The following is a 26,298-nucleotide window of genomic DNA, read 5'->3' as shown; positions in this document are numbered from 1 at the left end:
CTTTAAGAAGTGATTTCAGGGGCGCCTGTGTGGCTCAATGGGTTAAGCCTCTGCCTTCAGCTCAGGTCATGATCTCAGGGTCCTGGGATCAAGCCCCGCATTGGGCTCTCTGCTCAGCAGGGAGCCTGCTTCTCCCTCTCTCTGCCAGCCTCTCTGTCTACTCTCTGTCTCTCTCAAATAAATAAATAAAATATTTTTTTTTTAAAAAGTGATTTCAGCTACCTTTAGGAATCATAAGTAGTTAAAATACAGTAAAACCCAAATGATGGATACAAAATATGTTACCCCATAGCTCGCAACACTGAGTCAAGACAGGTTGTCCCTAACCCTAAAAGCTACTCGCACCGCTTATAAATTTAATAGTAATTGAATTTCAATGGTATAAACAAAGCTGAGTTCTATATTTGTGTTTTCATTAAAGAAAACCTATAACATCTTAAGTATAAAATACAAGCATCTATTTGTAAGACAGACCCCTGGTTTTCTGTTCCATTCCATTTGTTTTAGTTTGGGGCGGGTGTGAAATTTTCAGATGTCTTCCATGGTTACTAATCCCGACTGTCTGTCTTCCTCCTGGATGTCTGGCACCTTCCACTTGAAATGCATGACCGTGCATGTGCTTTCTCCTTTGCTGTGGCCTCTGCTGTGTCATTTTTTTTGCTTTCAGATAGCGGTGGGTGTGCTCGCAAACGTGCTGCCATGTCTGTTACAATAACATCTGTGAAGAGAGTTCAGAGTTCTCCAAACCTATTGACTGCAGGTATAATATCACTAACTCACAGAATGTCTCCATCAAATGGCTTAATCTGACCTTTCTCTCTTTCCAGAGTTATCTCCTTGGGATGATGAAAGCAGCTGTAAATACCTTTCTAATGCCCGACCAGTTCTTATTTTTCTTGTCTCAAGAATAGCTCCTATCCCTTCTGTTTTTGTTCTAAAAATAAAAAGCCAAAGGAAACTGATATCTTATTTTTTAAAAAAAATTGTTTAAAAACTAATTAAAAACAACAGTCACCTGCCAAAAATGTGTTGAGGAACAACTACAAGTGTTAATAACTATTTAAGTGGGTTTTTTTTTCTCTCATGAGTTAAAGTAATAGAATATTTAGTTAAGATAACTCACAGGTGCTTTAGTTATTTTTTACCTAAAAACTGCTGGGGGTGCGGTGGGGATCCACGGGGTGGGGGGGCGGTGGGCAGGAAAAGGGATTTGCAGGAAAGTGAATTGTTACTAATTCACTTCTTCGCCAAGGGTCACACAAAAAAATGGGATCAAATATTAGTTTTGAAAAAGACCTTAAAACATCCTTTAATCCAATCTGCAAAGACCCTTCTAATGTAAATTTTTAAACATCTTGGTGCAGTAAGGAGGAGCGCCTACCCACAGATATAGATAAATCTGTAGAAAGTAGTTGGGAGTGTGACCTTTCGGCCTCCCCTGAGGTGTGTCTCTTTATGACTTACGCGGGTGGGTACAGTCTGCACTGAGAGGGGTTACTGATACGAAGGATCAAAGTGAACCCAGCAACCCCCACGACCTGAAATAGGGCCATACCTTCTCAGGACTGATTGGTTGGTTGGCTGGTTGGTTAGTGGGTGTTTCCTTGTTTTTTCTTTATAATATTTGTGGGTTTGGGAAAAGTTGGAGAGAGATAGTGTTTAAATAATTTTAATCCACACTGTGCCTAGCAGTGTCTTTTACACACATAAATTTAGTAGTTAATTAATACTGAAGATGTCCGTGGTTAAAGCCCCTCTGATCCCAGGCAGCCATGTTGAGGAAAAAAAACAGGCTTTCACGTGTAGAATTCCCACCCTTACTCACCACCACCTCCAGTTCACAAATGTTTAAATACCAGTCCAGGTGGTTCCATAATACAGTGCATTTTAAAAAACAAATTACATTGCAATGTATATAGTATGATATCATTTTGGTTAAGAAAAATCTCTCTATATGTTTGCTCGTGTGTGTATGCCCATGGGAAAATGTTAGAAAAACCCAAATGTGGATACCTGAGGGAAATGGGAATGAAGGAAAAAGAAAACAAACAAACAAACAAACAAATTAAATAAATAAATAGAATTCTAGGGCCAGCAGGTAACTGGAATGCCAAACCACAAATATCATTGACATTTCAACCAAGTAAAATTCTGTCCCAAGCTACTCGGATGTGGACCCCTTTGCGTGTCCCATTTGGGAACGTGGCACTATTTCAACAATGCCAACTTGTTATGATTTACAAAAGTAACCACGAAAGAAATAACAGTAGATTGAAATAGAGATTGCCATTCTGGAGAGTCAAAACTAGAATATCAATTTCATTTCACTCAACGTAGTGGAAAAATTTTAATGCTTCAGAATCAAAATAACAGAAAAGATTTAATACTTTAGGAACATGAAATAATCTTCAGTAGTAAAAGTAGGTAATGGCTCTGGACGATTTAAACTTTTGTATCACTAGGAGTAAGATCTCTAGAGAATGAAGTCCCTTGAACTTTGTTTTTTGTTACATGAGAAATGGATCTCTTTTGTATTAATTAGACACATGAGATATGATTCCCTTTGCAAGGAAGTTTTAATTACATTTTGAAGAAAATTATATTTTCTGCCTCTCTATGTCTCTTATAGTATGTGGTAGCCTTCACAAGAACTTATTTGACACAGTGTCTTTTTGTGACTCAAAGGGGAATTAGTAAATATTTACTACATCAGATATTATTAAAATAAAACAGCCTTTAAGCAAAAGACCACCTCCATAAAGTATTCTCAGCTTCCCTCCATCCACCCTCGGGTCACAAAGTCAGGACGAGTCATTAATTATTTATCCCTTAAATCAGTGTGTCTTGGTCAACCCTTTAGAAGTAAAGTCCCAATGGACAATTGATAGCATACCCTGATGTTTTCAACCTAAGCTAGAACCACAGCACTGACTATGGTGACCATTTTATTTTACCAAAACGCTTGTCAGTCTAAAATAACACTGACTTGGTGGTACACTATGGTGACTGAGTCCGGCCAACACCACCCATGTGTTTTATACATGGCCTTGGGAAATGTCATCTGTTTGTACCTCAAGTCTCCTTTCTTTAAAAAAGAATTATTTGTCATTTTCCTACCTCTCTGAGAACTTAATCATTTCCCAAACTCACAATGATTTGTCATAATTCAATAAGAGTAAATGAAGAAAATAAGTAAAATGGCTTATCACAGTACTTAGAAACACAGTAGGCATTCAATTAGTTGAATTAATATGTTTAATTAATTTTTGCAAAGCATTTGAGCTCTCTAAAGAAAGGAGCTATAAGCATTAAAATCATCATAATTTTCAAGAAAAGTATAGTTTATAATGTGTAATATAGCATACCAGTTAAGAGGAATTTAAATAAAACCTCAGAGTAAAGATTACAATGTAACAGGTACCACCAACACAGCTACGTAAAAATCATAATGTTGGAATCATAAAATCAGAAAGGACCTTTGAAGGCCTCCAGCCCCATAACCAAACTGAGTCAGGAATACTTTGCCAACTTCTGTGACAAGTGTCCACCACCTTCTGTCTGGACATGGGGTACATTCATTGTATCAGTGAAGACTGCTTATAGTTTTTAATTCACACAGACCGTATTTATATTCACATGCAAAATAGCCAGGTAATGATAAATCTGTCCCATTTATTCACTCTTGAATTTTCAGAGAAGCAAAGACCATCAACTAAGGAACCAGAAATCAAAGCCTCTGATCCCTAGAATTTTCACGAGTGAACAAGATACTGGGCAAAACCATTTTCACCATGAATCTGCCAAATTGTTTACATGCTAGATCTGTTTTGTTTTGTTTTGAACCAATGTTCTCTTTACTTGACATGGTTCCAGGATGCTTTCTGTCACCTGCTCCAAGCCACACTTGTCCTCCCTTCCTAAGCTTTCTTGGCAGAAATTAAATAAAAGCAAACTTATGGTGAATAGTATTCATGTGGGATGGTATTTATCTTTCAGGGCCTCTGAAGAATTATAATAAAATAGCAAATCAGGATTGGGCATATTAAATATATAAATATGTTATATATATTTATATATTATGTTCATGTATGTAAAAAATTATATAAAAATATAAATGTATTGGTTAAATTGAATATAACTGGTTTATGTTAAAAAAACAAACATTGTACATGTGAGTATCCTTAAGAGACCACCCACTTAAAGGTAGACTTTAATCATTAAGACTCATTAAAATACAGGTTCATCCTGAAGTTTTCATCCACGGCTGTTTTTTTCCCTTTTCCTTGCTCATAATTCTACACACTTGTGTCTACCATGTTAATCAGGGCTCAGTAGAGTTCATCTATATTATTATTTTTTAATTTGAGTATAGTTTTAAAATCTCACCATTCTTAACATCTCATATTTCCTGTAGCAGAGGTACAGTTTCATTTGGAAATCCTGGGCCCAGTACAGGGGAAGAGAGAAGCTTCTGGTGGAGCTCAGAGTGACTGTCCTCTGAGTCTCACACTTAATGTTTACCCCACTGTAGTTTTCATAACCTCCTGTATGGTCACCAGTAAGAAGAAACAGAACTGCTCCCTCTACAAACTGTCAATTAAAGGGAGTTTATTTCAAGTGTCCTTCAAATCTGCTCAGTCAATATACCTTCCCCCACTACACCACATCTGTACCCCTTCCGTGCCCAGCACATACCCACACATCCTTCTTTATGAGCTCAGTTTATCAAACTAAGAGTGAAATAAACTCCCTATTCTTAAGCAAATAATTATAATATAAACAACAATAATTCATGCTTCTTCCCTTTTCAGTGCCTTTCCCTCAAGTTCCAAAACGTGTTCCTTGTCCACAAACAGTATGTGATGTGCAGGTGGTCAGGACATTGCTCTCCCTGAGTGCTCCAAAGCAGAATTCTAACGATTGTATTGCTACCCTTTTTGTCTTCTTTATGAAGTCCTCATCATTATTTAAGTGATAGAGAATTTCCATCACTTCTGCTTCCATTAAGTCTTAGAAATAGAGTCCAGTAAGCATTCCACATATAACTCTTGAAAGCTATTTTTTACTTTGCAGTACCCATTTTATTACTCTGATTTTGAATTCATTGGAGATAAATTTTGCTAAATTAGCTATTATCATAAAGGATGAAGATTTAATAGTGTTCTCTAACTCACCTGAGCTGGAGACATGGTAATGTACTCTGTGCTAATTCACATTTCTTTTTCTTCCTTTGATTTGGAAAGAATATCAAATATTTAATCTAAAAATCAAACTCACTTCTCAACTCATTTTTATCACTCCAAATTCATGTGTTTAGATTTCAAAATATTAGAAAGAAAAGGACGAGTTCTTTCACATGTAACATGCCTGTTCTATTAGGCATTGAAATACAGCAGTTTAATCATGGTCTCAGGGATCCTGCGGGAGGAGTTCAGGATTGGACAGATCAGGCTGGATGACCCCTCAAGGTCCTTTCTAAATGTCAGGCTTTATATTTCTATGTGAGGTTGACCATGTGGTAATAAAGAGCCAAACAATGCCAACAGATTACCTCAAGTGTGCATAAGTTACGGAAGATTCTTGAATGTATAATTTGAATAAAACCGACAGTCATTGAGCCTCTTTCCAACTGCATTATCAAAAGCAATTTATTAATACCGGAACTCATTTTCCACAGCTTGCTGCAAGACAATGGAATCTACTGTAATAACTCTTTCACATTTAAATACAAAATGACTTTAAAATGGTGGTAAGGAGAAAATTCAAAGTCTAGAGTAGAGAAAGATTTGAAAATATCACATAATATGGTAGAAACAAGTACACTTTCTTAAAGTACAAAAATGAATTGCAAGCTACAAAAAATCGATTGCTATCCAACACAGGAGTTGAGTATGGTCAGTAACACCGGAGCACTAGAAACTAGGTACCTGGTGTTGATTTAATGCTTGGAGAAAATCATCACTGCTTACAAACTAGATTCCTTTTGATCCTTTAATTTGGTATTTTAAAATTCACACATCCAGCTTGGGCAAAAACAAGATAGAATTACATGGTTGCAATATTATTGAAGGAAAGAAATCAGTGTTTGTCATATGTGTCAATTACATAATTACTAATGAATGATACTTTCATGGAAATAAAAATAAATGCACAAACCTCCCATTTAGTACATTTGAGTTACTTTGAGTCTTAGAAATGAGATAATGTTTGCCAAAAAAAAAAAAAAAGTGGATGTGGCTTTTTGCCAAATGGTCTTTACTGGATTATTCATTTCTTTTTCCCTAGTGTTAATGTCAACATTTCTTTTTCTTTTAGGGCGTGATTCTCAGTCACCAGACTCAGGTACAGAAAAGCTACTCTGAATAATCATTACATTTGTTGTGAGTTTTTCTTAACATATCCGTAGTCACATTGTTGACCTCATAGTAAACTTCAATTGCATATACGGTTATGTCTATTAAACTAAATTTAATTTCTAAAACGAAATCTTCAATTTTGGAAATAGAAATAAATTTTACCCCCTAAAAAATGTTAAAAGTGAACATAGATATTTTTGTATCCAATTTGTTTTCTCCTAATGAAAGCTTGGAGATCTTACAATGATCGAAATCAAGAGACACTGAACGGAGATGCTACATATTCCTCTCTTGCAGCAAAAGGTTTTAGAAGCGTTCGACCAAACTTACAAGAAAAAAAGTCACCAACTCAGGTAATCCTGCACACTCTTGTCTATGGTGTTATGTGAAAGCGTGGTTATTAGACTGTGCCCTAGACCTTTTCTCTAGTAACAGGTGCATATTTGGATACATATTTTATCTTTAATGTTTTGGTTTTGTATTTGTACTCCTTGCCAACCTTATATTTACAACATAGAAGACATATTTTAAGTTTCAAAACAGGTTTTGTGGGTTTTTATTTTTAATTCAGCTCATAAAAGTAGATCACTTTCTAACATACTGTTAACCATATTTTCTAATTTTTATAAAGCTGTTAGCTGATGTTTGGATTTCAAAGTTATGAGGTCAGCAATATGTTATTTATTCAATAAACATAAGTCACACAACTTTATTATATGAACTAAAAGAACACTGTGTTGGAGATACTAGCAAAATGGTGTCCCAAAGGTGGACAATGTTATTGAAACAATGTGACTAAATATACAGTACCTATACCTCAAAGTCGAAAACTATGCATATACCTCAAGGTCTAAAAATATGCCAAGAGAACAGGTGTTCAGTTTTAACATAATTTTCAAGAATATAGATGGAAACAAACTTCATAATGTATTCTCTCTAAAGACTCTTTTCTCCCAGAAGGCAACTATTGATAATAAGTTAAAATGCATTCTAAACGAATGAAAATGATCATTTAATCTAGCCAATAAAATGTGTAGAATAAGAAAAAGGTATGCCATTGCTTTACTTTCTTTAAGGGTAAGATTGACACTAGTTTCTACAATGACTAACTTTGACTTTCTCTCTGTTTTTCCTTCAACTTTATTTCTCTCTCCGGATGTTTTTTGGCAATCCAGGCACCCTTTCCACCACCCAGAAAAGAGAGCTCTTGTAGCTCTTTGATAACCAATCACCAAAAGTGTGACATTTTAGACCAATTAGTAACTAACACACAAACTCCCTCCTGTACAAAGTATTCTACTAACAAAAAACCTCTTGAGGGAACTATGTATTCTCATGACGACTCCAACCAGACAATTGTATATTCAGAAGAATCTAACACAACTGTGTCGTATACACAAAAAATCACTAACCCGCTACCAACAGCTGCCAGCACTGGTCCCCTACCAAATGCTGATATCAGCACTCCATTTCTACAAGAAGACTACACACAAGATTCTCAGACTCGAAGAATTTCTACATTGAAACTAATCCATAACCAGGATCTAGGAAGCAGTGTCCACTTTAATACTCCACAGTTCTCCCAGTCTGTGGAAGTCCCTTCATTTCTCAAAAGGCCTTGCTCACCACCCCCTAACCCAGTGCCTGAGATACACACAGCATCTCTTTCCATTCAGATAAATCCCGTTTCAGGACATGATCCTGAAAGCTACAAACAGCTACCTGAGCTTTCTCCAGAGACTACAAAGATACCTCTTCAGCAAGAGAGACAAAAATCTGCAGTTGCTGTGGCCTCCCAGTCCTCAGACTGCCGGGTGGTACATTACACTTTCCAATCTCTTCTTACAGGTGTTCCATAGAGACCCTAACTCTTTTGGTTTGGGCTTCTTATATAACCTAATGCTTTGTAGCTTCAAGCAGGAAGGGAAAGGAGAAAGAAACCATCTTCCTCATCTTTCTAGTTAAAACCCCACTAAATTCATCAATAAATTTCTAGGTACCTTTTATTTAAAAAACAGTAATATATATCAATATATGTTGCATATGTATGTAGACATGTATACGCACAGATCTTTTATCCAGAAATCATGTTCCAAAATTTCTTCCTTCTAAGTATTTATTAGAAGTCAATGATGGATTGGTTACCCTTGACGCTGCAAACCACTTCAGTGCTCAAAGTACTTTTAAGTTTTACAGAAATATCTTTATGACAGACCTCTGAGTACCTAGATTTACTTTATTTACATATACCAAGTTCTCAAAATAATTAGCAATTATAATTTATTTTGGCAGGAAACATGCATCTTAATTCAACCAGTGCTTATTTATTCCTTTGTAGCTCAGTATTCATTTTCACTGAACCTTGATCAATTCCCACTTCTTAAAATTTATTTCAGAAAGTATATTCATCAATCCTCAATTACCCAAAGAGTTAGGAAGTACATTTTTATTTCCATGTAAGTAAAATTCTCTCATAGTGTCATTCTGCTGACATTTATTCATCATTTAGAAGAGAAATGTGTTATTCTTGATTTCTGCACAATGGCATAGTGTTAAGAGCATGAGCTTTAAGGATAAACAGATTTCAGTTCAACTCCATCCCTTACCCCACCTGTAAAGCAGAAACCTTAAGCTTAGATGATTAAAAAGACAAATGGGTGATTTCATACCACTGCTAAAATATCTCCATCAGCTAACTGTGATAGGCAAAATTAATTCACTAGAGAAAGTTCTTTGAATTAAGGTAATATCTTTGGAAAGCCCCCTATAAAATATGACAACAATAATTATAATAGCAACTAACAAATACTAAGAGTTTATTATATGCAGGTACTGTTACAACTTGTGTGTATTTATTAATAACTTCCACAATCTCATGAGGTAGGGAGCAAAATCAAGACACTACAGACAGGGTTCTGCCAGTGTCAGAGAGCAAACTTGTGTCTGGGGACACCTGCCTCCAAGAAGCAAGGGTAGGAGAAGTCATAGCAACACCATTACATTAACAACTTGGGTTACTCATCTAGCATAGTTTGGTTCTTCTAAACGTTTTATTATGCTTGAAAACTCAAGTTTGATAATTTCCTTTTTCCGTGGGTTTTGTCACTATCCATGCTGACCAGTGATAGTTGATTTCATTACATAATCCCCAGAGAATCAGATGATCCACAAATTAAGATTTGAGACCCTCTCACTTTTTTTTCACTCAACAATTATTTATTAGTCATCTACTATGTGTCAAGTCTATTCTAGTCACAGAGCTGTATTTGAAACCATTGATAAAGTCTTGCCAGGGAGAGGCAAATATTAACAGAAACTTACATAAGTAGATTACCTACATCGGAAGGAGATTATGTTAATAACTAAGCGCTGCTTAGCAGGGATCTGGGGAGGAGAATCCATGTTACTTAGGATAGTCAAAGAATCTTCACTGAGAAGACAGAATAGTTTGAAGGGGAAAGCCCGTTCCTGCAAGAGAGAGCATCTAGTGTCAAGGCTTTCGAGCTGAAGTATGTTGGGGGTGCTTGAGGACCAGAAGGAAGCCAGTGGAAAGAAGAGGGAGAAAATAAGGTGTAGAGTAAGCAGAGGTGAAGTCAGAGGTCACAGAGGCCAGATGACAGTAATCCCTGCAAGCCACTGCAGGAATTTAACTTGTATTCTCAATAAAAAATGGAGGTCATTGGGAGATTTGGAACTGCCACAATTGTTCTTGGACTCATCATCTAATTTAATCACTCCAGCAGCTCGGTTGAGAGCAAACTATAGTGGGGCAAGAAGGAGAGTAGGCAAGCCAGTCAGGTGGCTCTTGCAACTAAGTGACAAATGATGGTGGCTCAAAACAGGGTGGAAGCAATGGAGGTGGTGAGAAATCAGATTCTGGATGTACTTTGAAAATGGAGAAAAGAGGACTTGCTGACAGACTGTCTGTGTGTGGGACATGAGAGCAAGAAAAGAGTTGACATTGACTCCAAGGTTTTGAGTCATCACAACTGAGAAGGATGGAATTTGCCATCCTTTGTCCATGGAGACATGGAGATAACTGTGGGTAGAGCAAGTTTGAAGAAAGTTCAGAGGTTCCATTTGGGACATGGTAAGTTTGAGGTGTCTATTAGATGTCCCCATGGAGAGGTCAAGTATGAAGTCCGAAATAGGAGTCTGACATTCTGGTGAAGGGTCTAGGTTGGAGATATAAACCATCAGGCTCTGGATGGTTTTTGTAGGCAAGAGACTGAATGAGATCACCAGGGCATGAGTACAGAGAAAACAGGAAGCCCGAGGACTGAGCCCAAGAACATCGTCACAGCAAGAAGAGGAACCAGCAAAGGAAACTAGAAGGAGCATTTGCTAAGAGAGGAAGAAACCCAGGACTATGTGGTGTCCTAAAAGCCCAGCCAGGAAAGTGTACGGAGAAGGGAACTGTTAACTGCACAAATACTGCTGATAGGGCAAGTGTATGATGAGCCCTGCTAACTCCCCCTTGACTTAGTGGTGGGGACAGAGACTTTCTCAGATGGGGCTTAAGAGAGAGTAGGAGAAGAGCAATTGGAAAGACATCCTTTCAAGGTGTGAGTATTGTAAGCCCTTTCATCTAGTTATTCCCCATCCCTAAGTCTCAGTCCTTCATGTAAAATGGGGATAATAATGGCATTCATCTCATAGCACTGCAGTGAGGTTTGAATAAGATACTGTGTATAAGGAATTCAGTGTAGTGTCTGCTACATAGTAATCCCTCCATATGTAGTAGTTGTTTTTGTTTTTGTTTTTTAAATAATATCCTTTTTTGGGGCACCCAGATGGCTCAGTTGGTTAAGTGTCCTACTCTTGGTTTCGGCTCAGGTCATCATTTCAGGTTCCTGAGACTGAACCTCGGATCAACTCAGTTCTCAGTGTGGAGTCTCCTTGAGATTTTCTCTCTCTCCCTCTACCTCTCCCCCAGCCCCGCCCCTGCTCACGCTCACTTGCTTTCTTGCTCAAATAAATAAATAAATAAAATCTTTAAAAAATATAAAAAATAAATTAATATCCCTTTTCCAAACTCTGCATCTGATTGGGAAAAGGAAATATATTGTTTCCAACAATACATTTTTATTTCACCTGATATGTAATTTGTTCCAAATGTCTTCTACAGCCCTTTTTCAGAAGGTGGCCTAACATTGTTGCAGTTTTGACTTTTTTTTTTTTTTGGTACCAAGACTATTTAACATGATATCTACCCTTTTAACAAATTTTGAAGTGTCCAATACTGTATCATTAAGTACAGTCACAGTGTGGTAGGGCAGATCTCCAGAACATATTCATCTGGCATAACTGAAACTTTACACCTGTTGAACAGCAGCCATTCTTCCCACCCCCACCCCTGCGCCTGGGAACCAGCATTCTACTCTGGCTCCTCCGAGTTTGACCATTTTAGATACCTCATGTAAATGGAATCATTCAATATTTGTCCTTCTGTGACTGGCTTATTTCACAGAGCACAATGTCCTCAAGGTTCATCCATGTGACAAGACTTCTTTCTTTCCTAAGACCGAATAACATTCCACTGCATCTGTATACCACATTTTCTCTATCCATTCATCTACCGATCTAAGCTGTTTCCGCATCTTGCCTGTTCTGATATGTCGGGGGTTTTTTTTAAGATTATTTATTTATTTATTTGACAGACAGAGATCACAATTAGGCAGAGAGGCAGGCAGAGAGAGAGGAAGGGAAGCAGGCTCCCCGATGAGCAAAGAGCCCAATGCGAGGGCTCTATCCCAGGACCCTGGGATCATGACCTGAGCCGAAGGCAGAGGCTTTAACCCACTGAGCCACCCAGGTGCCCCCTGATATGTCATTTTTAAGTCCCATTTTCCATGTGATGGCCTTTCACAGTGGTGACCTTTTCATTTTAAATACTTACATTCCACATTCTAGCAAGAACTCTCATTAAACACTGGGAGCTATAAGTTACACTCTGTGAGTCAGGCTGATATAAGCTCTATTAGAAACAAAAATTCTCTACGCTGAGAAGTGAAAAGGAAACTTCAGTGTCCTACAAGTTTCATTTACTTTTTTTGTTTGTTTGTTTTTACTAAAGTCTGGCCATGGATTTAAGAAGAAAACAGCAACCTACTTTTAGGCATTTTAACTCTCTCCTTATTTGATAACATACTGCTTTATAAACTTCACACATTTTAGTTTTCTTCTTACAAAGTTATGAATAGAGAGAACACAAAATGAGGTGTGTTCCTCTTCTGTTACTGTGGGAACAGATATCCTGTTGCTAAAAATGTCACATTGTTCTTCAATGTCAGATAAGTGAAGGTCTAAGCCAGAAGCTTTGAAAAGACAGCAAAAGCGACACCCTGAGCCTTTTCCCTGGCATTTGCGAATGCTGTGCCCTTTGCTTCAGGAAGATAAACTCGACCCTTCTCTTATGAAATAATATAATCATTCATTTGCCAAAGCCTTACTTTCACAGCTGCTGCGGCACACGTGAGGAAGATTTGTCTCATTGTCATGTAGGAGAAGAAGAAAAGTCATCTCTTGCCCCACCGGATGAAGATGGATAAGTTAAGGCAGGCAGAATCATGAACAAATGTCAGCAGTGTGGAATGATAGGAAAGTTACAGAATGTAGAGTAGGCTTTCTAGACCAATCCCATCAAGACCAGCCCAGATGACTCACCTATGCCGTCAGGTGGGCCAACCAATATCCCACAACTTCTTCTCCATTGGTCTGCTATGCTATTAGTTGATCAGGTCTTTGGCAGTTTCATCATCTAATGTATATTGTGTGAATTTTTGAGTGATTAACCAGAAGAGCACATTCTAGAGCCCAATATGAATTTAGAAATCACTGAGGATCTCCTCCACAGAACCTCCAAACCAATGAACGTGAACCTCTTCTTGAATACACTTGGGCATGAAGAGCTCAGTCACTTTCAGAAGCAGCTCTGCAGGGCTCAAGCCATTGTTGGGTCTAATTACAAGAAAGTATTTATAATATTGAGTCATAATCTGCCTTAACTTCTGCATATTCTTCCCACAGAGCAAAAGAGATGAAGTTCTCTCCCCTTTCTATATGACAGTTTTCATATTTTTGTTCTCTCTACCCTACTCTTTGCTTTGTGCAAAGCATGCCTGTGCCTTCCAAGCATTTCAATTTTTTTAAAAAAATGACTTATTTATGGAGAACTATGTCAACACACCGGACACTGGACTAAGTCCTTACATTTCCACACCTGATTCTCACGAGCTTTAGGAGGTGGGTTTTATTAATGTCCACATTCTGCACACAAAGAAGTTAAGGCCCAGGGAGGTGACAGGACCTGCCCCAGTCTGTCTGACTCCAGATCCACACAGGTCAACCAGTAGTTTCCACAACCTCTGTTTTCTGATATAGCTTGACTCTTGAACCTTTCTGGCACCGTTCTTAAAATATGACACCTTCCCATGATTCAAAATCATATTCTCCGTCTGAGTAGAGAGGACTTGCAACTATAGATAGCTTTTTTTTTTTCCTTTTGGCTACTGAGTTCGTTTTATTTTTAATTTGGCCACTTTAAGGAGGAACATGCCTTCTCCACCCTACCTTCTTATCTAACACCTGGTCCGATCTGCACATTCTGGGTACATTCCTAGCCCAGGGTAGTCACCTGAGTTGGCTAGGCCTGCCTGCCACCGATACACCTTTTCCAGTGCTGACACTCATCTTTCATGAGTCTCCTTGCTCCTTAATTCCTCAAGGAGCCTAACCTAGAGTTAGTGATCTCTTTCATCAACAGCTTCCCTTTAGCATTCTGGGTTGAATTCATTTGAACCAAGATGTTCAATGCTATTCTGAATAACCAAATGCTATCTCTTAGAAAATTAACTGTCTTGGAGTTTAAGTGCTGTCCCTTTCATTTATAGAAACCAGGCAGCAACAAACTGGTGTTTCTAGCTCCTCCCTCCCTCACAGTTCAACAGTTGGAAAAAAGTAAAAAGGAACATATACCAACAAAAGTTCATGTGCCTTGGCCTAGAGTCAAAGACCTTAACCTTACATGTCTTGAAAAGATGGAGACACAAAAGATGATTTTTTGCAGTCTTCTGTCTGCCACCAAATTCAGTAGGAAAAAAAATTACTCTTATTTTAAGTTAATTTTTCCTACTCAAAATAATCCAGATTAATAACATATTTCCTCTCCCCTCTTCAGGTTCTTTCTCCTACTCTTACCACATTCTCCTCAGAGAATCATGTATAATGTGGTTTTCTCTCCTGATATCTCTGAGAGAGAATTTCATTAATGAGGAGATCAAAGTGAAAAACTAGTCTAAGACATGATTTACATCTTTATGGCAGGAAACTTCCAAGCTCTGTGTAGGTAGCCTGTAGAGCTGATTTTTTTTAGTTTTGTCTATAGCAATTTAAGTGTGGTATGACTCACCAAGTGTTATTTCATCTGTTACACACACATATATTAAGACTTAAAATTGTGAACATATCAGGAGATAGTGAGAGAAGTTCAAAAAGTGAAATAGTTCTACACTCTCTTGGAAGAACCAATAAATGGGTAAAAACCATTCTTATACACAATGCTATACAACCAAATTGATCATATCACCCAGTGACAACGATGGTTTTAGACAGAACAAGCTTTAGTTCTTGACATGTAGCAACTCCAAAAGGATACACACAGGGAAGCCAATCCAGTAAGGGTTGCGGCCATTGGATTTTCCTTTTAATTTTGAAGGGAAAAAATTCCTTTGAGCATATAACTCAAATCCTTTGGCATGATTTATATTACTTAACAAAATTGTCACTTAGCATAAGCAAAACTGAAGAGACTCATGTTATATGGAAAACTCTTCAGTGAAACTGCATTATTATGAGAAATTCCATGGACGCTGCCCTCACCCAAAATAGCTTTATAGTGAATTGCATTACACCTCTAGCAAGATTCTAACATTTTAAATTTTAATTATTGTAGTTTCATAACATTATAGTCTTACTTCACAATAATATAGTTTTACTTTATTATAAAAATTTACTAATACCATGGATATATTCCTATTAGAACATTTTAAGTTCTGGCTAACTTGAAGATTTCTGTCAGTTAATTCTGGAGATTTTAAAACTGTATACAGTAAAAGAGTATCACTTTTAATGAGTGTGCTTAAACAACAACAACAACAATAATCTTATTAAATAAAAATAAAATAAGGAAATCTGTCTTTTTACCCAGGGTTGGAATTTCTTAACTTGTTAGATTAAGAACATGCTTTCCAGTATCCACAAACCCCTTTAGTTTATGCAGAATTTTATGTATGTATGAATTTGTGTATTTTTCCTAAGAGAAGAATCAATCATTGTCATCAGATTTTTTTTAAGGTAGCTGTGACTAAGAAAAAGAGATATATTTGATTTTTTAAAGTATTCAATTAAAAGTCTGAGAAAAAGAATTATGACTTTTTATGAGATCGATAGCCTCTATGACGTCAACCATTGTTATAATGATGGTTGGCCAAGAATACCAAATAGTACCATTTAAACCTTTACTAGGCAAGATTTCTAAGTTTATACAGTTTTCTTTAATTCATTCCCGATCCTTGCATTAATGCCCTAAGATACTTCTGGCTATCTCTCTTAACAACTGGCACCACATCAAATACTCAAAAAAACCACCTCTCTTCCCATGGTGGGGTAGGGGAGAATTGAGAAAAAAATTTTGCTTCAGAGTTTCCTTTAGTCATGATGAGGCTGATGCTTATCATCATATTTGACTGTGTAGGTAGACATCACAGTGGTATGAAGGGAGAGTTAGGTAGTAATGAGCCTTCCACTCTCTTCCTTTCACAGACGACCCCTCCACCATGTTTAGCCTCTTAGGTTACATAGCCTTGGAGGTATTAAACATTTGTTTCTCCAGTTTCTTTCTCCTTTACCTAAGACTTAAAACCAACAGCAGCTCTAACCAACGGGGGGTACCTTCTAACCATCATCAGGGGCTGGTGTCTGTGTCTACTTCATTTTCACACCCAGGTACCTCCAACTGCACTGCTCGGATATTTTAAAGCTCAATTCTCTTAGTATCTTAGAGTGAAATCAGGAAAAGAGATTCACTGAGTGGAAAGGAAACAAAATTCCCTTTCCATTTAATCACTTTTAGTTCATGATTCTTTAGATCTGTAAGTCAGGAAAAAAAAGTGAGGCGACCTGTTTTATTATATTTGGGGGATAATTTCCAGGGTGGGGGAGGCGGTCAGGAGACATCTGCTGTAAGATTTTTCTATTAAAGGGAAACGAATTCTCCAACCAATAGACAACCTGATACTAGTTTGCTATCACAGGTACCAAATACAAAACTTCTGAGGGAAAAATTCCATTATGCCAACACTCTCAAAGCTCCCACACAACATTACAGTGCAGTGCTGTGTGAAAACTGGTCTTATTTCCAAAAACACTTGGCAGATTCATTTTCTTCCTGTTTCCATGCTTGTTCTGTGCTGTGTACTGGCTGGTACCTAATCCTCTGAGTGGATTCCTTAAAGGTCTTGCAAATACAGCTGATGAGAAAGCTGAATAAAGCCTTCTCTGCCACATTGCAAAAAGAGAAGTTTTTATTAATGGATAATGTATCTCTCTTTTATTCTTTCCTCAAACTCAGCCTGGAAACCAGAACTTAGCTGCCAATGTGCTGGAGGTAAATGCTTCACAGACACACAGACAAACCACAGCAGAAGCCTCTCCTTCACGCCTTCCTTCTGTGGTGTTTTCTAACTGAATCACTTCTTACCTGACAGTGGCTCCAGCTAAGGTCGCTGACACAGCCACCACCTGCTGATTTGGGGCTTCACACCTGCACAGACCTCTCCCCATCCCCCGCCCATGTGACACTCTCATACTGCTTTTCTTTTTTCTCTCTCTCTTTTTTTTTAAGATTTTATTTACTTATTTGACAGATAGAGATCACAAGTAGGCAGAGAGGCAGGCAGAGAGAGAGGAAGGGAAGCATGCTCCCCGCTGAGCAGAGAGCCCGATATGGGGCTCTATCCCAGGACCCTGGGATCATGACCTGAGTCAAAGGCAGAGGCTTTAACCCACTGAGCCACCCAGGTGCCCCTCATATTGCTTTTCATAAACCCCTTCTCCTTGTTCCTATCCTCCTGACCCATAGCCATACCTCAGGCTCTTTCACTACAGACTGGTCCTTCCCCTCCAGTGAGTCCTCCCCTGCCATCCTAGATGAGCTCAGGTAGCTGACTCCTGATACCCCTTACCATTCTGGAACCTTCCTCAAACATGGGTCAGAGGTCAGCCATGACAGATGCTGCCATGCATTAAATTATTCCTCCTTCTTTGCTTCCATCACTTACTGAACAGATCTCCATGGGCCAAACACAAGGACTGGTTGATTTCTTGTCTGTCATCTCATTTTGCTACTGAGCATTTTAACTCACACAGATGTAAATTATATCTAAACCAACTCCATATAGTCCGTCTGTCCAGAAAATCCTTTACAGTCATCCTCACAAGCCTACTTGGAGATGGAAAAGTCAATTCTATTCTCCTCACTCATTTTAGAGTCATTTATATTTACAGTGTTGCTCTAGCTACTGAGATGTACAGTGATTTGCCTTGATAAAATTTTTTTTTTGTCTCAAAAAAAGTAATTACCTCAGAAATTTAGATAAGTACACATATATTATGATGATTAGATTATAGGGAAAGTCTAAAATTTTTCAAGATTTTAACCCAGTAATAAATCCTGGTAGATAACAGTTTGCCTCTGAGATTCATACAAATGTGTCCTGTGTGAATAGTTCAGATAGCCTTGTTTCTCACATACATAATTCCTGACCGCATGGTGCTAATTCTTGCTTCTCTCTCATTAACAACTACATCTTTTGAACCTCTGGTTCATTACAGGGATGAATGATGTAAATACTGTTTGTCTACACTGCAGAAATTTAGTCCTCTGATTTTTTGGAATTACTTTTCCTGGACCATTCTGACATAGAAATGTGTGAATTCATTTATGGTTTTACATAACAATAATTTATTTTCCACTCAGAGCAATATAGAAATACTTCCTATACATATGACATCCTTTAAATATGTCTTTATGACAAGCTGTCCCTAAGAAATGATTCATGAATGACTAAAATGCTTTCAAATTTTAAGGTACAGATTTTCAATCATATATAATGTATAGATAATGGCTTTATTTTGAAAGGTACACAACGCTAGGCCAAAAAAAAAAAAAGGAATTTTTTTCTAAAATTGATTTCATAATGCAGTTCAAAATAAGCACTGTTATAAACAAAATTTTAGTTGTGGTATATAGTTTTCTGTGTTGTGTCAAGGTCATAAACCTAAAAATTTCATGCAGAGGGAAATATTATAAGCCATATGTTTTTCAAGATTGCAATTACAGAAGACAAAAGGTACTTTTTAGTATCTTTCTTAAATATTTAACAATACTTTAGATGGAGTTTCGTATTTCATTCAATGGCTGCATGTAAAACTTGGCTGTGAAAAGTTCCAGTTAGTGACTGGGCTACAGAAAAACAAAAACAAAAACAAAACAAAACAAAAAAAAAACACAAAAAAAACCTTAAAAACTCACTTTCCAGGACACACCCCACCAGTCACTACAGCCAGGAGCTCAGCAGGCTGGGCTCTCTTCATCTTCTCCTGTGTTTTCAATAGTTCTTCACTTTTAAAACTTTAAAGAATGGTAGGACCTGAGACCAAAGATACAGAACGGTGATAATATATTAATTTGTATACTAACCGATTCAATCTGGTATTTTTAAGACTCTTCAGGAGCCTGAAATGCATACATATAGTCTGGTGGGCACAATCAAAGCTAACTGTAACTGAACTTGGTTTTGAGTTACAATTGAAATTGTACCTCCGTTCTCCAAGAGATGATTTTCCTAATAATTATTTCAGTCTAACAATAAAGTATTTTCTAAAATTCTAAGGTTATTATTTCATTAGTAAACTCCTACCTGGTTTAACAGGATGAAAGACTAAGTCTATTTGCAGTACTTATTTTTTTTAACCCATAATCAATGTTACTGACAACATCAAAACAGGATTCAAGGCAATTTTCCTATGTTTAGTAACAAAGTAACACGATGTTTTTTCATAAGAATTCTCCTGCTTTTAACACTCACTGTAACACCTTATAACAATAGGATTGGGATTATATTTACAAAACAACCAAACTGATTAGGGCGAGGTGGCAAAAATATTCTCAAGTAATCCATCAAAGTTACAGACAGCTCTGAAGAACGTTTGGGGTAGGTCAGTGCCTCCCATCCTTTGAATGTCCAGGGCTCTTCAGGGAGCAGACCTATAAGACACGGTGGCTTCTGACGAGTAGTTTCTGGAACTTCCAGAGTAGTTTCTGGAACAGCTTAGAGAAGTATGTAATCAATAAGCACCATCATTACAATGGAATGTTGGTTGTGGATGTGGTACGGCTATGAAAAAGTGAAATTAGATCAACTCTTGGTCCTTTCAAAAGATGTGCTTTAAAGTGAAAAATCATGGAAATATGCAATTAATTGACTACCTCCATTTCAGGCCTGTATTTTAGAAGTTGAAACTGTTTTAAAATAAGTAGAAAAAGTTCACAAATGGTGGTTTTTACCTAGGGGTATATGTGTGTTTGTGTGTATTCAGCCGTAAGGTATTTTAACCAAACGCTCTCACTAATGTTTCGGCTCATTCGCATGCATTATGTGATCTCTACCATGACGTGTGCTGTGTTGTGGATAGACAGGCATCCTTAACAGTGGTGAGCTCAACTTCTGAACTCGGTTGATCCAATTCAAACACAATATATATCTATTGAATGTCTACAACGTTATTAGCCCAGGTTGAACGCATAGAAGCATATATATGACTCTCCGACAAGTATCTTGAGATATCCCTGGGGACATAGAATACTCAGAGATTAAAGCAATCAAAACAATAAATTATTAAGAAACCAAAAAGAGGCCTATCAAGTGCTAAATGAGTTTGGAACAGGGAGAGGCCAGTAGCTTAGCAGAAAAGCTCGATTCTTCTAGAATAGATTGCTTCATGAGACATAAGCCCAAACAGTTGTGTTCCTTATGTTATCCCTTTGCCTAGAAACATCCATTCACTAGAGGATAGCCCTAAGTCTGAGAACCAGTGCCCTTCCTCCTGTCCAAGAAGATTCCTTTCAAATCCCTCACGCAGAGCAGAGTAACAATGTTCTGACCACTCATCAGGACCATAAAAGCCAATTCACCCCCTACATTTATTTTATACTGACTCCCACAGATGCTTTTAGCATCTCTGGTTGGTAGAGGGGCACGCCCACTGGCCAGCTGCTTCTGTTCTTCCGAATTACCTCCTGTGCCCTCTGACACATAAGACAGTGATAAATAAAGGAAGATAGAGAGGACATTGAAAAAATCTCTAGACATCAGTTTTCTAAGTAAATAAAGTTTGACAGCTGACTACTGTCATAAGAGTGAAGTCTCTTATTGTCATCTAAAGGGATGATGTTAACAGCAGACTGTGTGCTATAACAGGATGTCTTTGCTCTTTTCTCAGAGCCAGATAACAGTGAATGGAAACTCTGGAGGTGCTGTGAGTCCAATGAATTACTATCAAAGGCCGTTTTCCCCTTCAGCTTACTCTCTCCCAGGCTCGCTCAATTCAAGCATTATCATGCAGCATGGCCGCTCACTGGGTGAGTCACTTGATAGCCCTGATTTCCATGACAACTTCAACACAACAAGTACAAACCACATGGGAAGATACCAGAGCAACTTTTCAAAAAAGGAGCAAGAGACATTCAACACTCCACTATTTAATGACCCTCTCCTAGGAGAGGAATCAAGAGCAGAGGATTCAACACCAGAGGACATAGGCATCCAGGGATCCCAAGACGATGGCTGCTTCTCCCTCTGAGGCTATTAAGTGCTCGGGGTTTGGGGTAGAAAGAAAAAGGGGGCCAGTTAGGCAGGAGAGTTCACACGACCAGAACATTTGCGTAGCACATGTCCACGGATGGCAAATCCCATCCATGTTCAAGACAGCCTGTTCTCTTGTGAAAAAGCTCTCATTGCAGAAAATGGTCTTGGTATTTGTAGAGAATTGTTGAACAGTTAAAATAGTCTAAAAAGGGGACAGGCTGCCTCACCAAACAGTAAACAGTAAATCACTGCCTCACAGAGTAGCAAACGGCTCCTTGAACTGAGACCAGAAGACCATCAGTCAGGGACAGGCATTCCTTTCAATAATGATCCCTGAATTTTATAGAGTTCTTAATCCTTCGAAAAATTTGGAATTTGATGAAAGAGAGCTGTCCTCCAGGAAAAAAAAAAATGAATATTTGTTCGTAAAAAAGTTGTAAGTCTGTAATTTCATGGGGCTAGGGACCTCTTTGAAGCCTCCTGGATAAGAACTTGTACCATATAATGACAAACATTTTTATGTGGCAAAATATATTAGAACTATTTAGAAAATAACAGAAGTATTTCTTAGTTTTTAAAAACATTAACAAAAAAACCCCCACCCAAAACACTAAAAATCAAACCAAATCAAACCATCATCCAAATTCCAGCTGAGAAAGTTTCCATGATGTTGGTGACTGGAAAGCTTCCAGGCAGCAGGGAGGAAGGTGGTGGAAAGTGAGCCAGCTACACACCTCTCAGGAAATCAGGACAGGATCAATGCTCTAGGCACCACCAACCAGCGACAGAAAGAAAGTCGAACACAGGGCTTTCACTCCCATTTCTTCATTAACAACCGCAGACCTTCATCTTCCCCAGCATTGTTTGCGGAAAGACGTGATGCCATCGGCTTACTCAGGACCATTGCAGATCTCAGCTTCTGTGGTCCACAAAACCTCTGTAACACTTATGTGGAGCCCTGAGACTCATTAAAGAAAAATCTAAATATACCTGTGCCTTCTCTAATACTGCTCCTGGAGATCATCTGTAAATCTTAGAATGATGTTCTTTTAAAGCGTAAGGAAGTAGAACGCCCTTGTGCCTGGATGTTTCTCTTAAACCATCAGTCCCTGGTGCAGGATTATGATGGGAATCTCTTATACGTAGATTTTTTTTTTACAGAGCTATGCATTATCACAGATCTATAGTAAAACTACAAGTTATTCTAGGCCCTAATGTTCTCCCAAATAATTATTATCCGTTTGACTCTCTGTCCTCATTACCTGTCTTAAAAAACACAACTTTGTCCCTTTCACTGCAAGAAACAAAATATATAAATACTTGAATGCAGACGGGCTTTGATATTAGAACGTATCAATAGGCAGACTCACATACAAACCATACTACCTGGAAAGAAATTCCCTCTATAAACACATTGGAACAGATACCCATCTCCCAGTGCTGAGTTAGGTCATGAGGAGAGTGTAGAAATCTATCCTGCCTTAGAGAAACTTTATATTGAGTTGAGGGCAAAAAGATGACAAAAATGAGAGTGAGTGGACCTATAAAAGACAAATGAAATAAATAATAGGCTAAACTTGTATTATGTAAGCTATAAATTCATTGACTCTTGTGAACCGTGTGTGAAGACAGAGTTAATACTGTTTTCTGGGGCTGGGATTTTGCACAAATGAGGTGCTCAAAAAGTATTTGTTGTTTATTTGAAATAACATCCTCAAGGTTCCCAACTCAAATCCTTTTGGGGATTAAGTGGGAAATCAGAGTCAAAGACCACATATGTCTTAATTTGGAGTGGCTTGCAAAAGACACTGGTTTTATGTACAATGGCAGGTGAGGCCATTCTTCAACAGAAATGGATCGAAAATGCTTTTCTGTTGCAATTCAACTGAACATAGCCGTCTGTAGTAAGAGTGACAGCAATTATAAATGTTATCATAGATTTTAGCTTATAGGCATGCTCGCTGGACTTATCCTTATAATGATGAGTTAAATCTTTTAAAAATCTTACTTATGGAGTTTTATATAAATTTGTTACAAAAACACAGTCATATCTTTTGAGAGGGAGAGGGAGAGAGAGAGAGAATCAATTAATGCTACTCTGAAACATTAGAACTTTTCCACATCCACATAAAAAGAGACCTTTCTGAGTCCCGTATTAGACAACCTATGTCAAGAATCATTCTTGCTCACCAAAATTTTGAAATTTATTGTAAAGAAGCAGGAAGTCATATTATCATTTGTACAGAAGGAATGGTAATGATGTTGATCTTCAGACTTATCTGTGAACTAAGAGTAAGTGGACTATATAGTACTTAAAGTCCTCTCTGTTTCTTAGGAAAGTATATGAAAAGTTAATAAACATGGCATGAAGGTAGGAACAGGAGAAACCTCTTCTAATTTATAGGCTTAGGACAATTTTTAAACTCGGGGCAAGAAGTGGGTTTTGGTATTTTAAAGTAAAAGCAAAGATATTATGGTCATCGTGACGACTTAGCGAAACACCAATACCAGTAATTTAAATCATTTATTTAATCCATAAGCTTTCACATCTAAGAATACGTTCGGAGGTGAAGATTTCTTAATGTGATTTTTTGTTTTTATTTTTACGAAATTGCTGCTGTATACTCGACAGTCCTGTCTCTTTTTCTCAGGACATTTCAGCACTTTTAAGTACTAGCAGTCAGCGGTTTCACAAAAATAGTATGAACGTCTCAGTTTCTGCCTCCTCATCTATAAAACGGACCCCTCCCCCCAACACAGTAGAAGGATAAGACGATGTCATGCAGGTGCTTTCTTAACACAATGGCTGCTCCACAGTCACGCGGTCTTCCAGCAAGTGCTATTCTCCCCCTCCCCCTTCGACGAGGACCTTGTTGTTACAGTTGAGCTGGGATACCTACCTGCAGGCTAGCAACAGCTCGAATGTAAGGGAAACGGGTTCAAAGAGACAGTGATGGCGACAGATTCTGTGTTACAGTTGCCGTCAGTACACAAGAGGCACCATCAAGTCCTGATTGCTAGTGCGTGCGGTACATTGTGTCTCCCCACACTGTCTCCGCAGACTCCGCAGAGTCGTATCCCCAGCACGCGCAGTCCCTGGACGGCACGATGGGCAGCTCCATCCCACTGTACAGGTCCTCGGAGGAGGAGAAGAGGGTGACGGTCATCAAAGCCCCGCATTACCCGGGGATCGGGCCTGTGGATGAATCCGGAATCCCCACAGCAATTAGAACGGTAGGAAATGCCCGGGTGCGCGTTGTTGCGGGGCTGGGCACAGAGGCTACAAAGGATGGATTGTCCAGGCTTGGTGCATTCCCCTGCTCTTACGTAATGAGGATGGCCCTCTGGGCCCTCTGAGTGCTCATGACTATTATGCTGTGTGTGGCTGAGAAAGAGAAAAAGATCTCGTCAATCGAAGCTGATCTCACAATCTGTTTTTGCATTTTGATAGAAAATCATGAAAATTGTGATCGTGGGAACTCCCCCCTCCCACCCCCGCAAAAGGAATGTTTTGTTTTGTTTTACCTTTTTCCAAGGAGTGTTAGGGCGATAGAGAGAAAAGAGAAGGAACAAGAAAATGTGAATTCTTTGGCTGCATCGAATTCCCACGTGCATTGCAAATAAACCAGCTTTGTTTCTTGAAAGGGCTGTGTGTTCCCATCGGGAGACTGGGAGCTGTGAATTGGGCATTGGGAGGTGAGATGATTGGAGTGAAGGGAGTTAATGTCATGGAAAGGAAAAACTGTGAAGAAAAATACACATCTGAGTGTCCCTCCTCAGCTGCGCCTGCTGCGAGCCCTCGGGGATGATAAGTGAAAGTGTTTGGATTTTTTTTTTTTTTTTAAGTCTTTAAACTCTGCCAAAGCACTGCTCAGTGTGTCAGGGCAGCCCCTTCTGGCAAAGCTCAGCAGCGGCTGAGGCGGCTTGCTGACCAGTCTCCTTGCAGAGAAGGTTTGTGCTAGCCGCAGAAGGAAGACTCTGGGAGCCAGGATGAGAGCAGCCGCACGCCTGCAGGTGAATTGGGGGGCTGTGCGAGAAGTGGGCGCAGGCTGAATGGAAGCGCCTGCAACACCCACATACCTGGGGGCTCTGGTTGGGGGGGGGTCGGTTGCCAAGAGCTGCTTCCCTGGAATGCAGATCCTGGGGGGCCAAAGACAATAGTGGATAGAGGAAAAGAATGGGAAAGGGATCAGGAAAAAAGCAGTGGTAAGATTGCCTCTCTCATGTGGGAATTACACATTCTAAGAGTTAAAAATTGATGAGTCCAAGCATCTGTATTAGAACCGAAAGCCAGAAAGTCAGTCTGTTGGGCAGTTGCTGGGGTTGTAGACTCGCTACGTTCTGGGAACGCTGAATGTGGCTAATTATAAAGTCCTACAAATCTATGTTGGGACTGATGATTGTCGTATTTAAGTAACAGAAAAAGTTTGGGGATGGTCACTAACAGTACTATGATGACTACATGTTTCTGGTGATGGTGTTTTGTGATTTGTTGGCCTTTGAAGATTTCTGATTCAGAATGGTTAAATTTGGATTTATTTATTTTTTTTTTTTTTCGAAATAATGGAGGGATCCAGTATCAGACAGGAATGGTGTCACTGGTTTTGTTTCCTTGACCCTCCGGTCACAGTAGATACACATATTAGGAGATCCCTGGTTCTATGTTGTTACAGATTTCTGTCTGAAAGGATTTCTGTCTGAGATCTCTGGGTGTGTCTTTAACATGATAAATGATATATAAGAAACAACACAAAAAGCTGAATCATTTTTTTTATCCATAAGACATAATTTTAGTACATAGCAAGGACTTGCTTGTTAGTTTTCAAAAGAAAAAAAAGCAGACATCATAGATGGTTTGTGAAAATCAAGGAGTATTAAAAGTCTATATTGTCTATCTACTTGCAAATCAAAAGCATGTTTAGATATGCATAAGCAAATACATGTGCTAAATCTTTGATGTTAGTTTTTGTTCTATAAAGTAGAAAATAAAATATAAGCAGCCCAGAAGTTCCTTA

The 26,298-nt window shown here is 38.5% G+C and overlaps 1 protein-coding gene across 5 annotated transcripts in view; it reads left to right on the top strand.

Annotated features, from left to right (window-relative positions):
- The first annotated feature begins 663 nt into the window (after positions 1-663).
- The window catches only part of LOC111144430 (sorbin and SH3 domain containing 2), a 90,311-nt gene continuing 64,676 nt past the window's right edge, over positions 664-26,298 (top strand). For 2 of the 5 annotated variants that reach the window (XM_022498730.1, XM_022498728.1), the window contains exons 1-5: positions 664-760; positions 6,316-6,342; positions 6,585-6,709; positions 20,919-21,057; positions 24,345-24,517. In XM_022498730.1, coding sequence (XP_022354438.1) covers positions 700-760; positions 6,316-6,342; positions 6,585-6,709; positions 20,919-21,057; positions 24,345-24,517 — 525 coding nt within the window. In that variant the 5' untranslated portion in view covers positions 664-699. Of the gene's footprint in view, positions 761-6,315; positions 6,343-6,584; positions 6,710-7,681; positions 8,174-20,918; positions 21,058-24,344; positions 24,518-26,298 lie in introns of those variants that run through there. The other 3 variants (XM_022498733.1, XM_022498732.1, XM_022498731.1) reach the window with 2 other exon arrangements.

The sequence above is a fragment of the Enhydra lutris genome, unplaced genomic scaffold (genome assembly GCF_002288905.1).
Source record: "Enhydra lutris kenyoni isolate GAN:26980312 unplaced genomic scaffold, ASM228890v2 scaffoldscaffold11, whole genome shotgun sequence".
NCBI lineage: Eukaryota > Metazoa > Chordata > Mammalia > Carnivora > Mustelidae > Enhydra > Enhydra lutris.
This window is presented reverse-complemented; position numbering and strand designations above follow the sequence as displayed.